Genomic DNA, 18,579 nt, shown 5'->3' on the forward strand with positions numbered 1-18,579 from the left:
GTTTGACTATGGCGAACAAATTTTTTGGTCATAAGAACCAAGGTTTAGTTCTCTGAGCCAAACGTTTGGTTCTTTCTTCGCAACCTCTGAAACTTCAGAGAGCCAAACCTTCGGTTTAGACGACCAAACTTTGGTTGTTACAACCAAAAAATTGGTTTGCCCGTAGTCAAGCGAGAATTTAGTTGATTCAACGAAATGGATTCTCAGTGTAGCTGTCCGTGTGATACAAACGCGCGCTACGTAATCGCGCTTAATTAATATCGTCGTCGATCGCCGTCCGTTGAAGATCCGCTTTCTGATTTTTATTTTTGCACTCGGTGATTTAATTGCGTTTAACTCGCGCCAACCTTGTTCTTATCCCAGCGCTCGGCTTTAGAGCTCTCTGTTGCTCGACCTACTCCAGTTTACAACGCTTTAGTTCCACAAAACGTGGAACGGGAGGGGACCGCCGCCGCCGCGCCCTGTCTTCCCCAGTTGTTAGCCGCTTCGCGCTTTAATCATTATGCTAATCGCATAACCGCTATATATATAGGCCGAATTTCGTAACTCCATGAATACGTAACGTCGTCGGGGATGTCGATAAATACTGATTATTATTTCATTTTCCTTTCCTCGCGCTGAGTCGCTTCATATTTCCAATTGTTTGCGGGGCCGGTTACGGACGTGCTCGCTACTATATTAATAGTTAATAGTAATAACAGCATGAATCGTGAATGAGAGGGCAGCCCGCGGAATTGTATCGACAGTGGTCGGAATAATATCGCGCGTCGAGATGAAAGGGTCACGGTTTTGTATTCATTGAAGATTTCAATCGGAATTATATGACCCACTTCGTATCGACCATCGCATCGCGAAAACACGCGCGCGCTCTTATTTTGCTCTGATATCTATCGCACGTTACGCTGTAAAACAGTCTTGGTATATTGGGAAATCTCGTTAATTAATCACATAAGCTCGAGAAAAAACGCGAGGCCGACGATGAAAAATATCGAGCGCGTCCACCAATTACCCTCTCTTTCTCCCTCCCTCTTTCACTCTCTCTCTCTCTTTCTCTCTCCCTCCCTCTGTCTCGTTTGTTCGCGCGCACATCTGCTTCCGTTGTGATCTCGCGACATCCCCGTATTTTTAAGCGCACGACTAAGTACGGGCGCAATTAAAGCGTCTCTCTAAAAGAAAACGATGGGGCGCGTATTGAAAGAATTAATGGAATTACGCTGCAACACGCGCGTACACTTCCAGCCACGCCTCGCCCCGCGGAGAGACGCGAAAGAGAGAGAGAGAGAGAAAGCTCGATGTGGACGAGTATAATTTAAAAAATAATAATTTCGCGCGTCGCGCGCACGGCTTTCGAATGCTCCCGCGCGTTATAATTCCGTGGCGCACGGTGATGAGCAAAAGAACGAAAGAGAGAGAGAGAGAGAGGGATGTGTATGGGAAAATAAGACTGAGAAAAAAGGCGCTCGCCGTGGTTAATTTCGGTTATATTAAGTCCCGCGAGCGGAGCGTAAGCAACCGTGGTAACATCTGTCGGGAATTCGTCCTCGGCAAGCTCGCGAGCGGTGACGCTGGAAGTGCTCCGGGTCGACGTGGCAAGAATCTTTTCCAAGCAGTGCGAATTCCGGCTCGATTCTTCGCTTATTTTTCGTTCATCGAACAGAAAGCGAAGGAGGAAATGAAAGAGAGGGGGGAGAGAGAGAGAGCGCAAGCCTGCGAGCTTGCACAGAACGGTCGGTCATTTCAACGTGGCATTTGATTTCAAAGCACGCCAGTCGATAGCCCTCGGAACGAGGTTCTTATCCACTGTTGCTACTTCGAAACTGGATTTTGTTTCAAAGAGCATCGAAGTTTACACAGTAACGAGGGTGAGAGGTGTCTTTAGATCTTTTCGAAATGTCGCGAATCGACGCGAATGCCGCTGCAACGAAATACGATCGGCGGGGATCGGTGTCAATTACCTCGGGTCAACCGAGTCCGATCAATCGGGGCGGTGAAACGAATTGTCGGACTCGATCATTTCGAAATCGATTTCGAGATGTCGCGAACGTCTCGTTGTTACAGTCGCGAACTCGATGAGAGAAATAATCTCGTCACTCAGTGAGTGAAGTTCCTCTCTTCTTCGCGTAAATTTGTTAACAAAAGAATTAACAGGAGTTAACAGGAGAAATTTTTCAAACATTCTCAAGCATAGCATAGATTCTAATCAGATTATCCAAACTTATGCGATATCAATTAGGAATCCCATTCTTATCCCAATTATAAGAATTTTAACTTTAGAGAAACATTGGGCAGAGTAAGTGAAATTTTTCAGGGTTCCCCATTTAGAATTGCTACTTTATTCGGTTGGTTAGTCGGAATAGATCCCAATTCGATCCAATATCTTTTATGCGGGAGACTAGACAGATTTCATTTCCTCTGTCCAACATTTTCCCGAAGTTTTCTTTTTTCAGACTTCTATTTTATGTGTTTGAACAAACCGCCTGAAAAGATTTGAATATTCACGCGTATTTTACAAACATATAAATACTTAAAAAGCATAAATACTCAAGCTGGCCAATTTGAATCTCTGGCATTTGAAAGTAATAAAAAATAAAATTATTTTTATCTTCCTACCTACAAAATTCATTTTTTCCATTTTTCCCGTCTTTTTCGTCGGTCCTGGTTAAACTGCCTTTACGAAAATTTGCCGAACATCCCCAAGTATGGCATAAATTCTAATCAGATTACCCAAACTTATCCCAAATAAGTGTAACATATTGCGATATCGATTAGGGACTTCATTCTCAATCCAATCGCAAGAGAACTTTGGGAAAACGTTGAGCAGAGTAAATGTAATTTGTTTTCCATTTAGAATGGCACTTTTCAAACACCTCTAATCCGAATCTCCATCGATTTCCCAATCAGAATCCGATCCATTTTCGGGGGGAAATCGGAGTAGATTCCGATCGGATCTCAGAAAATTTTCTATGCGTGTTTTTCGATCGTCACCCAGAGCAAGCGCGAGTATCCTCTAGCGCATCTCATAGTCATGAAACATCGCACCGTGCGCGTTAACACCGGCCGCTACGACACACGGAGACACCGCGTGTGCGGCATCCGCAATCATTTGCACGCCGCTAATCAGCGAGCGGAGAACGAAGTTTTCGCTCGCTCGGGGAATATTGCGCGGCTCTCGATACACGGAGACGCCAAAACATCGTTAAGCACTGCGCGCCCCGGAGGTTGTTAATGAACTACGTGAAATTAATTAGGGCCGTGTGTCACAGAAGAGACAATACCGGCTTCGAAGGGCGCATGCGGCGCGCGCGCGCGCGTTCGCTCGCTCGGCCCAGTCAGTCGATGGAAGTTGTAGCTCTGATTCGAGATTATCGATAATGCGGACTCCTCGGGGCCGCCTGTATCTAACCATCGCGACTTCGGCCAGCTCGGCGCATTGGCCAGACAAATTGGCTGACGTTCGATGTGACCGGTTGCGGCTATTTCCGTCCGGGTCTAAACGCGAGTGCGACGAACTTAGCGCGGAGCGAAGACGCGAAAATCATATGATGAAAATGGAATAACAGCCGCTATTCCCGTTTCGGTCAAATGTCGTGGGTCGGCCGAAAAAAGACGGAAAATGCGAGAAAATAGGATAATATCGGGGAGTCCACGAAAAGGTGATTAGAAATTAAGAATTATCGGCATTCGTTCTATTTCCTACGACTACGATGTTCAAAGATACACCGGAATGAGCGTCTTGGGTAAAATGTTAAATATTTTTGCGTCTTGTGACGTAAACGGTAAGAGATGAATAGGCTGACCCACATTGCGCAACGCAAATGCATGCCTTTCATATTTTAGAAGTCACGACATTGAAAGTCGATACTGTGTATATTTCGTATTTTTGTGCCCACGGATTTCCAAGTTTAGTCGATATGCGATTTAATATTAGCACAGACCCGTTTCTTGACGGTGTAAAGTAACGATTTATAAGAGAGAGAGAGAAAGAGAGAGAGAGAGAGAGAGAGAGAGAGAGAGAGAGAGAGAGAGCTTAATTTTCGTAAGTATGCGATGATGTGCCCTCCTCATCAAGATAGCTTTTCATTCATTATGTCGTGATTAATAAATGGTGATTCCCCACGGAAAGGGTATGTTGCTCTTCTGCGTTCGGATGTACTTTAACAGATACTCCAGGAAGCCGGTAGTAATGCGCGCTCCCAACGATACATATATTATCGGGTAATGTCGAATATTCCCAGCGGCCCAGACGCGGATTTTCGCACTGTGCGTCCGCTCTTGTAACGACCGCATCCAGCGGAAATAGCTTTTACCTCGGTAACATTTTGACGAGTATTACGTAATTCGCAGTCATTGCGCCCCGAGGAAGTTTCCGGGTACGTGCTGCTCTCGCAAGGACGTATTCTGTGCCTTCCGCTCGCAGATTGGAATTTTAACTTTGTCCCGTCAAGTTGAAAGTTAAAATACTCGGATTATTGCGAGGAAACGTCGGTCGGTGGCAAGTTTCCACGTGATTCTACAGTTGAAAACGGAAATTCCATCTCGTGAGAGACGTAACGCCGTTCGGAAATGTTGCTACATCGATGTGGGTTGAATGCAACTTCAACATCGTTTCTCGAACATAATAATAGAAAATAGTAATATTAAGTAGGGCTGTTCTCTCTCTCTCGGCCTAACCAAACGAAGTAATATTATCGGTAACGTATGTAATGTGTATAGTAATATTATTGTAAATTATTGTAAACCGAATTTACAATAACATTACTGGAACTCAGGGATCAGTTTAAGCGTGGAAGATAAATTCACTGCTTACGGTATTGCTGAGAATATTCAGCACGTGCGATACACGCCGAACAATTTTATTCTCCCGCGAGTAATGTTAGTACTGATAATCTTAATGATAAAATAGTTAAAAAAACAGAGTCTTATTTTTACCAAAGCGACACGCCGTTCTATAACGCGCGATCTCCCAACTTTCCCCGAATTATACCCGAACACAAAAGAAAAACCTGCACGTTGCTGGAAAGTAAGAAATAAAAAGAACATATAAATAAAATAAAAATCATTTGTTAGTACGTAAAAACTAGATACGCATATTCGAGCTTCAAATAAGACACTAAATGCATTTCGGTACGTCCACAAGCACATCGTGATATTAGCTCGATGCTTATTATGACACTCTCTTGTGTCTTGGCGGTGCTCGTTTTAAATTAAACGCGACGGGTAAACATTACCCTTCGCCGGGTCTCTCTCGCTCTTGTCGGCGCGGGCCGCGGAAGAGAGAACCGTAAATGTAAAGTGGATGTTCGGGCGGGATCGGCTGTGAATCGGTACAGCTTAATTGGCAATTAGCATGCCGCCAATGAAAATATCTGCGGTCGACAGGTGTGGCTGCTTAATTCAATCGGCACGTCTCGAAAGCTCCGATCCCAACCACTACCCACCATCACCGTCGCCGTGACCGTCGCCACCGCTGTCGTCGCCGTCGGCGCTTTCAACCTCCTTTTCGATTCGCTTTCAACCCGCTATCACAATCGGATGTGACTCGAGCCCGGGCGAATCCAATCCGTTCAGAGAGAGTACCAATTCTTTATTTGTCCCCGGCTCTCCCTGTCTCTTTCATCCTTTCTATCGCTTCCCCCTTCGGACTTGCCGTCTCCTTCTCTCTTTCTCGCCTTTCCTGTTTCTCTCTCTTTCCTCCTTCTTTGTCCCGGTCCTCCTCCCGGCTCTTATGACTCCGGTCCTCCTCTCGCGAGAATCTCTCCCGAGGGAAAGATTCGCCGGCAAGGGCTGTAGTTATCGGTTCCCCCGGGGCATTTCGACCCTTTACCCGCAGCCCACCGCTCTCGTCTCGCTCAACCGCGTCTCGTCCTCGACAGGCCTCGAGGAGCCGACTGACGAAACTCTCGAAAGCGTCATCGCGAGAATTGACTCGATCGGGATCACACGGCTGCAATACTCGTCGTGGTGGTTCGCTGGCGGCGGTCGTCTTCTCTTAATATCGATGATCTCGTTACCCAAAGCTGATTCGAATGCGAGGGCAATTGCCGTCGCGCGAACAAGTGGCAATTTCGAGGAGAGGATACCGCCGTCGACCGTTCCGCGCTACGCGCACTTATCGAGTCTTTCTTCGATGACGTTCCTCTTTTTCCTTCTCTATCTTTCTTTTCCTTTATCGCGGAGGTGCGCACGGATATCAGTTATTGATCATTCGGTCGGAAGGGCCCGCCTTCGCGCTTCCCCCTTAATTCTCCACCGAATTCTTCGCGGCCTTAATTCCGAGATATTCAAATTCGCGCTCCCCGACTCTCGGCCGCGAGAGATATTAATTTTGAGCTACCGATTCTTTCGGCGCTACGTACGCTCGTAGCCGCGAGATGAGATTCGTTATTATGGAAATAGGATCTCGCGCAATTAAAGCGGCGAGATCAGAAACCGCGTGGGTAAAATTTCGAGTGGGCCGGAACTTAGTTACGGTCGGAATTTTTCATTCTCCGTGACGCGCGCTCGTAACACAAATCCAATTAATTAAAACTTGACTCGTGCGCTCGTGCCGATCTCTCGTCGATTCGACCGGGGAAGGCGAGCGGCCCGATAAGCGCGTAAGAATTCCGGTCTGATCGCGGCTGCACGTATCTACTGTACAGCTAACGTCCGTCCGACCGACCGGCCGGCCGGGTAGAGTCGCCAAGTCTCACAAATGAAAGTTTCAAACGTTTGAAATCGAGCCAGACGACGCGTTATCGCGTTACCTTCGCTCCCCGTCGTTTTTTTCAACTCCCCATTCGGTAGCAACGGTTGGCAGCAGCGGTGGCGATTAATTAACGACCGAGGACCCCGGACTGCAGGAGGATAATAAGCAGCTTAGCCGTTAATTACATGCCCCCATGCGCCACGGGAATTACGCACATATCGAATCGCGTTAAAACAGCGTATTAGCGAATATAGGCTGTGTGATTAATCGGGAGCACGCAGCCGAGAGCGGGAGGAACGAGGACGGGAACAGCGAGAGAAAGAGAGAGAGGAAGTTCGCGCTCTCGGGATTACCGCGAGACCGACCGGCCGGCGCGGCCTCAGCGTTTCGCGCGCCCGGCTAAAAATGAGAGCGACAAACCGTGGAAGAGAGGTTACGCGGCAACGGAGGGGGGGAGGGGCGGCTTTTGTGCCCGGGGATAAAAGCCCACGGGATCCCATGGTAAGCCGCGGGGAGATAAGGAGCCGGGGTGCTTCTAGGTCGAGGATCGCGCTTGCGCTCGTACGCACTCCCGCTGCTACTTTACTTCTTATTTTTCTCCCTTACCGTCGTGTGCTTCAGCTGTCTTCTGCGGCCTTTGTACCAGGTTATCACCGCGGGCGGCCTTGAACCGGTAGTCTCGCACTCCATGTCGTATCGCTTGCCCGCCAACAGCGACTCGTTACCGATCCCCTTCCTCCCCGGCCTCCTTATGGTCACAGTCAGGGGTTTCACTGTAAATTCACGCGATCGAGAACAATTAGCGCGGACCGTCTCTCGTGCGGACTCGCGTGGGTAGGGTGGAACATCCTGTTACCGAGGTTAAAAGGAAAAAGAACTATATCCCGAGATGATTGAATGCATCAGCGGAAAGATTATTTTATTATTCTCAGATGTCCATATTATTTCACGTCAACGTTTAAATATGAATTGCAACCTTCAAATTTCACGGGTGTTTATATCGCCTAATTGAGAGTTCTTCTCTTATTATTGGAGAAAAAAAGGTATTGTTGCGTAAATGATCGAGTCTTCTAAAAAGTACAATGAGCATATCACCGAGCTCCCAGTTACCGAATGTAAGATCTAATATCGAGTTGTAATAATCGACTCACAGAATATAACATATCGCGCCCCTATTAACGATTTGTTAGATTTGGTTGAAGTTTGCGACGATTTGCGGCGAAAATTGGCAAATTTCTTTTCAAGTTTAACCTCAGTAAAAGATGAGGATGTGCAAAGATAAAATTGTAGAAAATATGTCAATATTAACGGAAATAAACGAGGAAAACGGGAAAGATCGCTCGCGCGAACATTCAAGCAAATTAAAATTCCTGCCGAGAGTCCTTGCTGGCTTATGCAAATAAACGACAGTAGTTTTACACTCCGTGGAACGTTACACGTTAGACAACAAAAATTGGATTCTGTCGGTAATGCGGTCTCGGTAAAGGGGGGGGGGGGGGGGGGGTTTTTNGTCTTCGATTACGGTGCGCACACGCGCGATGCGTAACGCGATGTTACGTAACGCTCGCGGAATGCGACACGCGCGCGACGCGTCGAGGCGAGGCGTCGCTCGCAATCCTGAAATTTGCGGCGACCTGGTCGATCGGCATTTGAAACTTTGATCGAGATAAATATTTATACTCGATACACGACTACACGTGGTGGCATATATTGAATTAATGAAAATACCGAAAGGAATATTGCCTCGTGTTATTCCTTTGTTGAACAAAGCGCGGAGGAGCGTATTACAATTAACAATTTTAGAAATATATATATATATATAAATATATATTTCAAATGAGAAGATTAACGATGTGGGAGATCCAATTTGGCCGAATTAATTAATTCACCCGTCGCCGTACATTTAAAATATCCGCGCCGGTGATTACGCGTAATACCACGTATCGCTCTTTTTCGCGTTATTATCGCGACATATTTATACGCCAAATACTTTATTCACAGCGCCGATCGAAGCGCGATCGGGGCGCACACGTCATTCGCGTAAGTTGCGCGCTCGCGGACGGATTTTCAAGCTGACGGTCTCTACGCGAGAAGCGCGCGGAAATACAATGTGGACTATGACGCGATGTAAACGGCAGCCATGATATTGTCGAACTAATAATTTCGCTCGGGTAATGTTCAATAAGTTTGATCAACCTTCAAAGTTAATAAGCTGCGTCGCTGATGCGCCCGTCGATGCGGCAATCTCGCGATTGATACTACGCCCTGAAGCGCCGAGAGCGCAGAAAAAGAGAGAGAGAGAGAAAGAGAGACTTTCTCAACTCCGTCGTTGATAACTTCGGTTTTAGTTTTTATTTACGCATCGGATGCGCCGACACTTTGTCGAAGTAACAAAACCGAAGAGAGCGCGTTCGCGTTCGTTGCGGTTCCGCCCGGGTTAAATCTTCGTTCTCTGCCGTTCGCTCTCCCCGTTATAATTCCCGTTCTCCGCTCTGGCTCTCGCTTTTTCCCTCTCCGAGCGCATCAATCTAGAATTTTTTTTCACTCGTCGCTATGACGGCGCCCCTCGCTCGTCGATATAACCGGCCGGTCCATTTCGTTAGCAGCCCCCGACGAGAACTCTGTGATTTTCGGGAGGCCTGATTATCGCACCTAAATCGATCACCGATCGCCTCTGTGTGCGTGTCGCTCTCTCCCACGGTTCTCGATGGGAAAAAGCGAAATTCCCGTTTCCATAACGTACGTGTAAAAAGAGCAAGACCGATGGCACCCCTCGTGCGAGAGAACGTCGGATAACGAATAACGGTGCAATCGAATCTCAAGGGCCGGCGATCGAGTCATCGACGATAGTGATCGGAGTGCGCGACGGGAGAAAGAAAAAAGAGAGTAAGAAGAAGGGCAAACTCGTCGGAAACGGTAGCGAATCGGCACTCGCGATACGAACCCCATCGTGTTCCGGATCTGTCGCGAACGTCTCTCCGTCTTCTCTCTCTCTCTCTCTCTGTCGCATTTAGCTTTTAGCCCGGTACGGACTAGATAAGACTCCGCTGGTCGATTTTTCGGTTTACTACCGAAATTAGGATCCCGCCACCTTTTCAACCGCGCTCCACCGCGCTCCACCCCTCCCCTCGTAACCTCCCGCGGACGGGCACCGGTGAATTAACGAAGAATTCTAATTTCGGGAGGGCCTAGAGGATAGTCCGCTTTTCATAGCTCTTCGGCGCTCCTCCTCGAGCAAGGGCGAACGCGAACCGGACGGACGGGGCCGGAGGGTGGATTTAATATATTTCTCGTCTTATCTCGCCTTATCTTCCCTTAAAGGCGACTCGAGGCGGCGGTGAGGGAGCAAAGGATGTTGGCCCACTTTTGGTGTCTCGTAGATCTTATCGTTAATGCGAGACAAGATAGGCTCGAGGAGGGGGGGGGGGGGGGGGGGCCCCNGGCCGCGTGATAAGAATTTGTATTTCTCTTTCGCTCCTTCATCGGCGCTCCCAATCAAAATATTCGATTTTTCCGCGGGAGAGTAGCGTCCGCGACGACCAGGTCATCCCGCGCGAGAACACTCTTCCTTCTACATCCGCGTCGCGAATTTTTCTCCATTCGAATCAATATCCGAGGGATTTAGATTTACTTACGATTGAGGTCCAGAGAAATCGACGTTTCCTTCGCGTCCACCAAGTCCGTGTTGCGCGCTTGACAGGTAAAATTCGAGCCGAGATCGGACCGGGTGATAGGTTGCAACGTTAATCTGTTAACGTTGAGAAAACGGTAGAAATTAATTAGATACATTTACGGTGCAGAGATGGGTAAGTGATTGCATTGAAGATGGGTTTTCTACACACTAATTACGCACGAAGTTATAAGGGGGGATATCGGCGGAAAAGTCGATTTACCTATTCTCGATCACATCCCCGGCATTATTTTCGTACTCCTCGTCTTTCACTCCGCCATTTTTGAGCCATCTGACCATGGGCTGCGGCTTGCCTGCAACAAATAAGACAGGCTGGTTGGAAGATAGCTTTTGTTAATTTTGCAACACTTTGTTCAATGTAATGTAATACTCCGAAGATATTAATTTCAGCCCGTGAGAAGAGCGGCTTATTAGCCGAGTCTCATCTTTCATCGGTCTTTTCGGTCTATTCCTTCGACATATCGCGCACCGATATCTAATATTGTTTCCTTAATATTATCACATTCTTATTATTACTGTCACTATAATTATAATTATTATTATCGTTGCCGTGTACGTGTCGCTCATGATTACGACTACAAACTGAGCCGTATAATCGCTAATTTCGAAAGCACGCGGCCTCAACGGAAGCCGAAACGACCGCATTACGGGGATAATGCAGTTCATTGCGCGCAAGCCGGAAGAGTAAGAACCTAATAACTTCCTGGCGCGAGGCTCAGTCGTAACTATCGTTTAGGGTCGAAAAACGGGCGCGAAGTGACCGGCGGAGGCGAGGAAAGCGCGCTCGCGTGGTCCGGAAGCCACTGTGGACACGCCGAGGATCGTATACACGGTGCAGCGAGCTTTAGAGAGAGAGAGAGAGAGAAAGCGGGGCTACTAAGCGGGTAGACGAGTTTCCCGGGAACTTTTAAATTAGCCGATACCCGAGAGTTCCTTCGGTGGCCGGTATGCCAAACGAACAAAAACCAGGGGACCTCGGTGGCGACGTCGCGCGTTCGATAACTGCGAGTTATAGGTCGCCGCGGCAAATAAAAGAGAACCAATAAATACGGGCCGTATAACGGCCGAAATACACGACGGGAACGAACGATCAAAGTGATTGAAAAATTAAAAACGAGATTACACGGCGGCGGGGACCCTGCAACGAGGCTTTCTCTCTCTCTCTCTCTCTCACTTTTTCTCTCTCCCTCTCACTATTTCTTTCTTTCATTCTATTTCTCTCTTCCTCTCACTATTTCTTTCTTTCATTCTATTTCTCTCTTCCCTCCTCTCTCTCTCTCTCTTCTTCGATATCGAAATGAAGTGTGCGCGAAAGTAAACACGGTTATAGCGTAACCCGACGGGTCTTCTCGTACATCATTTTTTCAACGTTTCGCCTGTTATCGCGAGCCGGCTTTAGAATGTTTAAACTATACATGCCTTATTTCCTGTAAATGTGGAGGGTGTTGGATTATTAATGGCGTTTTATCCGCACGCTGGCTCGCAAAGTAATAGCGATCGATAACTCGTACGAGAGAGAGAGAGAGAGAAAAATTGGTCTGGAAATCGACACGTAGGAATGTTATATTTGTATCGTTAAATCTCCCGAATATTTTTCGTATAATAATTACAATAATGATAAATTTATAGTAATAATTACTATCGTCATTATCATAATGAAATGTTGCTTGAATTATAACTACACAGAAACAAGCGTGAGATTATTCACGCCCGATGCATGAGGTGATCTTCGTTTTGTACGACGCAGCTTCGCGTAAACTTTGTGAATACCTAATCGATTTTTCAACGTTTCCGTGGAAATAGATGCAATTTTTGTAGTATTAAGGGATACGTTTATTTTCAAATATACACATGCAGCGAAAATAGCACGAAATATTGCCCAGTAAATTGTTCATTTATTTCATGCTGCGAACCGTTCTCCCGTCGATAAAGCGCGATAAATTATTTATTCGTTTCAGAATACAGCATGCATGAGGCACGCAGACGCGCGATTAGAAGTCTATTTATTATTTAATGTAATGTATTCAGAATTAATCGCCAAAATAATTATCGGTCATTGGTACAGCATATACTCCGCGTAAGCCGGGATTTTCCTTGAAAGCGATATTGCTTACACTCGCGTTAAAAGTGTTCCTCGAAAATTGCGAATACCGAAAGAATATCTGCACTTTTTATCACAATCGTTATTCGAATTTTCGTTGATTCTTCTATAAAGAATACAAACGTGCGATTCTTTAAATACGACGGCATGAGATTACATTTTGTCGCGTGCACCGATGATGCAGCGTTCATCGATGAAGCGCGCCGCGAGATCGCGCCGAGAACATCGCGACAATCATCGCGAGTTAAAAGCCCGGTTATCGCGGCCGAATCACCGTTTGCACTCAGCATCCTCGCGCATAACAATACGAAACGTTGAATATGAGATAAATCGCCGGCCTCGTACCTTGGCAAACGCGACGCGGACGTATTTTTATACGCGCTCGCCCAACGAAACACTAATTGTAGGTAAATACATATACGTAGGAGAGAACGGACGCGCTGACGTGATGCACGGAAATATCGACATTTTATCGCCGATATCGGCGTAATATTTGCAGATTGCTATTGCTGACTATCGCGCCAATATTTGTGCTACCTGGCTGGAATTATGGAACGGACGGGCCGGCGACGTAATCAAGAGGAAAAGAGAGAGAGAGAGAGCCATGTAACGAGGGTAACCAGTGGCTTGTATCGGATACGGACGAAGGTAATTCCTCTTACGGGAAATAGTGTCGGGCTCCGCACAATCTCGCTTCGTTTCGTACTTATTGGAAGTGTGTGCATTCAGCTCGCTCGTCCGTTCTCTCTCTTCCTCTGAAATGAGTTTTCATAGATAATGGTACGCGCGGCTACATATTGATCCGTTTTCCTACCACGTATTACGCGTCTAAAAGCGTGTCCACCGACGCGAGCACGCGTCTCTATATCGTGTGCAAAATTATTTATAGATCATCGAGCTTCCTTTTAATCTCATCCCTCTCACGGTGCGGCGGTAAAGGTTACGCGCGTCTCTTTCGTATTTTTACGATACAAATTCTCCCCCTTCGCGCACGACTTCGGATATATTCATAGTCGCGCGTCTTGATAGCGCTTATCCGTAAGCGAGAAGACACCAGACAAATTACGATCCGTTGAGGAGCAAAGTCCCCCCGCCCCCTCTTTCTTTTTACCGGCGTAAACGCGATAGGCATTTTTACTAGCTGAATCAGCGGTATAAAAAAAAAAAAAAAAGAGGGGATCGTCGCGGGTACATCGTCTATCTCCATGTAGTTTCAGCGTGAGTCACGGAAATTTATGTGGAAGCGAAATTGGCGAAATGACGGCCAATGAAAAGCTCAAATTTTCGAAATTGTGAAAAATGGCTTCGGTTTTGTTTATAACAATTCCTGCCGTCTCTCCCATTAATCCGTCGACCGCCGCTGGGACGCATCTGTCCCAAGGAATGTTTGGAAAATTCTATTGGAATTATAAATTCTGTCAGTGGCAAAAAGTGGCGATAAACAAAGGTTTGCTTTATTGTGATTCACTGGCGCGCTGTATATATATATCCCCGGGAGGGAGGAAAGAGAAACGTCAAAAAATAAACGAAAAAAAATTGTCAAAGTCGATAAATTTAATTCGATGTGTTGCGATAAATCTGAAATGCGTTGGATTTTCCTCCAGAGTGTCTCGGAAATGTCAATGCGGACGCGCGGCTCGTATTGCGAAATAAAAGGCGCTATTTATAGCGCTAATCTCCGCACGATTCCGCGCGATTCATGTCCCCTCGAAATGACAATTCTCCGCAAATCTCCGTCCGAGCGCCGGGAGTTCTCGAGTTCTCGATTCGGCGCGGCGACGCGGCACCAAGAAAATGCGGTTTAAAGTTTCGGGGTGTGCAGGTGCGGTTAACAGTTGCGTGCGCTCTGCGTAATATCTCGCGCAATTTTCCCCGTCGTCCGTTAGCCTTAAACCGTCGACCCGGCGCGTAAAAAGTACGCCTGTAATGTCATCACGTGTAAAGAAAAAAAGAGAAAAAAGAAAAAAACCCCGATTAAACAAAGGATCTCTCAATTTGCTGGCAAATCAACAATGAAACTTGGTTGCGCGTTGCGCGCGACGTCGCACGCGAGAATAATTAAAAAATAATGAAGCGTGCGTTCGACGCCTGTCGACGTCACTTTTGTAATTTCGCACCGGGGGATGAAGTCGCGGTCGACAACACCGGGCGGCGGATAGATAGGCGGGCAGGTACGTGCGTAGGCAGGGGGATTCTCTTTCACGCCGCGTCCTCTGTATAAGCGCGCGCGTAATCAGATGAAAATGGCTCTGGAAAATGGACGGGAGCGATTCCTCGAGGCTCGCGCCGGGGGGAAAAATGTGCCATGTCCCCGGTGCCGCTGTCGTTTCATTGTTATTCACGATAGCGCGCTCGCGCGGCCGCCGGAAACGCAATTTAATCAGGTCCGACGCAACATCGGCGCGACACTTAAAATTGCAACCTGATCTCCAGCTCGGGAAACACGACGCGAGCGAGCACCCGCTTAGATTAGTTCCGTATCATTGTTATTCACGATGCCCGCCAATCCTGATTGCGTTTTAACCGTCTCGTTGCTTCTGATTCTCATCGTTCTCGCCCTCCTCTTCGCCCGTCTCTCTCTCTCTCTCTCCTTTTTCTCGCGAGCGCCGACGTCTGGCGTGAGCGAACGCCATATTGCCGGCACTCGGAATTAATTCCATTATGTTTACTAAGTTTCGCCGCCGAGTCGCGCGACGTTCACGGAAACGGTAATAGATTTAAGAAAAGGAGGACTCGCATTATTTCACCCTCACAACGGAGAATCTCCATCTCGGCCTTACACGCGGCCGCTTTCCACGCACTTTCGCGCGGAACATTGGCGAGGGAACTGGACGTCGCACAGTGGCGAATTTCAATGAAATCCCAACTTTTGACTGCTTTCTTTCCCGCATATGTACGACTCGGAGAGGTTTCGGCCAGGATTTCGCTGGAATTCGCCACTTCGGGCGCCGAAGACGCCGAAACACGCGCGTCTAGGTGTTTTCTTTTTCCCCACCGCCGTCGTTTCTGCGCTGTTATATGAACGGAACAAGTGGCAAATTCTCGGTTCGGACGTCGGTGCGCTTAATCGACGCAACGGGCAACGAATAATCCGTTATTACAACATTGTTAGAGAGTTGTAGATTGCACGGGAGAAAGAGAGAGAGAGAGAGAGAGAAAGAGGTAGTTTCGAACACGGAACGAAAGTTTCTCCGTTATCCGAGACTTCTCGCTGACTCCTCGGATAACTGTGATTTCATCGACCCGAGGATCGGCGAAGTTTCCGGTTCCGCCCCTCAAAAATCGAACTTCTCGTGGGGAATTTCCACTTGGCGTCAAGACAGCACGCCGCGCTTGCTTTCTATACACGCCTCGCTAGTCGTTCGTACGTCTCGTATATATCGCGCTTAATGCAGTTACAAAGAGCGAGTCTCGGAGTCTCGTCGCCGCTAATTACAGATCGCGCGATCTCGTCGCTTAAGAGAACTCCCGGGAAAAAAAAGGGAGAAAGACGGAGAAGGAACGAGAGAGGGAGGGAGGGAAAGAGGAACGAACGGATAGCCCGTTCGCCGGGAGTGCTGTACGCTTAATTCGACGGTGAGCATTTTTCAGGGAGCAGACGGCGCGTTATAACGACGCGGCGGTCCCACTTAATTCGTAAGCTCAGCCGCTCGTTTGCATGAGTGCTTAGGGACGACGAGCGAGAGGTCGGTAACGGAATAAAGCTGATGGCCCGCCGTTGGAGGGCTAACGGGGCAAGGGAGAGTGCGAGAGAGAGAGAGAGAGAGAGATATAGAGGGGTGAGGTTTCGGCGCGCCCCTGGCGTTGACTTTAACTGCTCGGACTATATTCGAATCCACCCCCGACGACGGCGATGCATCGCGCTCGCCCCTCCTGCACGTATCGCCCTCGAATCCCGGCGACAACCGGTGCTATCTGGTGCAGTGAGAGGGAAGATCGAGGGGGAGGTACGGGGAGGGTGGGAGGAGTACTAAAGTGCGGATTTTAATCCGCGGATACCGGACGATATCTTCCGGGATTAAGAGCGGTCCGCAAAGCGAGCGCGTTCCCGAGAGCTCATGCGCGAGCCGGGTCACATCTAACAAGTTTACCGTCGGTTCGAACTCCGTTTAAAGCAAATACCTATTCTCCACTGAAGACTCGGCGAATCCCCCGGCGGATTCGGCTCCTTCGCCCTCTCGCAACCCTTCACGACCCCGGCGGTCTTGATTTAGGGCGCTCCTTGTTTGATTAAAGCCGGTCGCGATACTCTCGTCGCCGGTGTCCCCGCGGTGAATCATGTCGCGGGGGTGTACTCCGAGGAGTATTCCGAGGGACTTCCGATGCGTGTGATAATTTCCGTCAAGCAACGGCTATTTCGCGATTCCCTCTGCCGGCTGATTACATTTCTGTCTTAACATCTGCCATTTATATAGCCACAAGTTTATATCATTTCTCGCCGTTTTGCGGGGGGTTTCAGAAGCGTACAACGGTCCGGGACCGTGTCAATCGTGCGAGCGAAACTTTCGTTCGGCGTTGTACGAAATCAGTTGTAACTTCATTAATACTGAAGATAACGAATACTCTGTACTATATATATTGTCAAATACATATATATATATATATATATATATTGTAAAATACAGATAAATATTTATGCAAAACTTCATAATTGCGTATGACCTAAAAGATTTTCAAGGAAAGTATCGAAAAATTACTCACAAAAGAACGTTTCGAGCGAGAATACCCCCTTAATAAAAAAATATATCAGTGACTTTTTATTCAGGTAAATAAACGATGTGTCCAACATTATCCGCGGAGAATGTAGTCTGCGAGCAATTAATTCCGCTTCCCTCCGTCGTTTCGGCTCGCGCTTTATCCGTCGGTGCGATTTAATCTCGGGATGGGGCTCATCGAATTGCGCGAATGGTCCGCCGCGTTATTCCGTCACACGCGGTACGGCGGCAGCGAAGAACGCGACAAATCAGTTTACAGGGGCGCGTGAGCGCTGCGCTGGAAACGGAATATTTCAGTGGAGTTTCGCGGAAATGTTGTGTTCGTACACAGGAACGGCGGCGAACGAGAAAGAGAAGGATAGACGGAGCGGAAATATGAAAGTGGGCGATGCGCGGACGGGGAGATCTTTGCGTCTTCGGCTCGCGCAACCAATAGCTACGGTTATTACGCCTGCAATATCAATATTTTCGTCGTTTCGCGATATCCGCCATTTTATCGACTATGTTGCATTATATTCGAGGTAGAAAGAAAAAGAAAAAGAGAGAGAGAGAGAGAGAGAGAAAGGTAGAGGATATGTATCGAATGCAGGATTTTGCGTCGTTTCACGACGCACGTCGGCAGCGGCGACGTTTCTAATAGTGAACTCGTACAATTAAGACGCGGGTGATCATCCCCCGGCAGTGCCGACGACGGTCGCCCGCCGAATTACTTAGGGCCGTAAACGGCGGGCCGCTCATCGTCGGCGGTAAATTTTATTCGAGATTATGAGTCGAAGGGAATTTACGACGACATTTACGCGGACGTTTATGCGCGACATTTATATACGACCTACCCGGTTTTTCTTATCGAGCCACTCCGACCGGCCAATCTTCCTACGCGTCGCCCGCTAAGAGATAGAAAGAAAGAATGAGAGAAAGAGAGAGAGCGGCAAGATTCCCCCCGACTTAAATACCGTCCGTAATATCGTGGATATTCGTTTCCTATTTTCCCCTCCTCTTCTTCTTCCTCTTCTTCCTCCTCCGCTGCCTTCTCTCCCGCCGCCCCTCCGTATTTTTCATTGGGCGAGAACGAATCGCCGGCGGGAGATAGCCGGGTCCGAGGAGCCGCGCATTATCTCTCAAATTTTCAGTTTCCCGCTCGCCCGCGTATATCTTACTTTCGATATGAATTCCCGCTATTTACGAGTCTCGCGGTTACGTGCTCGCCTCCGTTGGAACTGGATTATCTCGCGCGATCCCCCGGAGATGCGCATCCTGCGCTATCATATTCCTATCGTAGCGGCGATCGTTCGCGCCGGGCAGGCCGGCCAATATCGATACCGCTAGTAAAAACTCTCTCTCTACGGTGTCCGACCGGATATTTTCTACGAGACGTCGCAAAAAA

General features: G+C 47.9%; 1 protein-coding gene across 1 annotated transcript in view; it reads right to left on the reverse strand.

The window, feature by feature from the left end:
* The window catches only part of LOC106740546 (nephrin-like), a 522,836-nt gene that overhangs the window by 50,271 nt on the left and 453,986 nt on the right, over positions 1–18,579 (reverse strand). Inside the window, exons 5-7 of the mRNA XM_014611707.1 lie at positions 10,582–10,672; positions 10,324–10,436; positions 7,295–7,461 (exon numbers count right to left, since the gene is read on the reverse strand). Coding sequence (XP_014467193.1) covers positions 7,295–7,461; positions 10,324–10,436; positions 10,582–10,672 — 371 coding nt within the window. The remainder of the gene's footprint in view (positions 1–7,294; positions 7,462–10,323; positions 10,437–10,581; positions 10,673–18,579) is intronic.

Source organism: Dinoponera quadriceps, unplaced genomic scaffold, assembly GCF_001313825.1.
Source record: "Dinoponera quadriceps isolate SergipeBrazil2010 unplaced genomic scaffold, ASM131382v1 scaffold396, whole genome shotgun sequence".
Taxonomy (NCBI): Eukaryota; Metazoa; Arthropoda; class Insecta; order Hymenoptera; family Formicidae; genus Dinoponera; species Dinoponera quadriceps.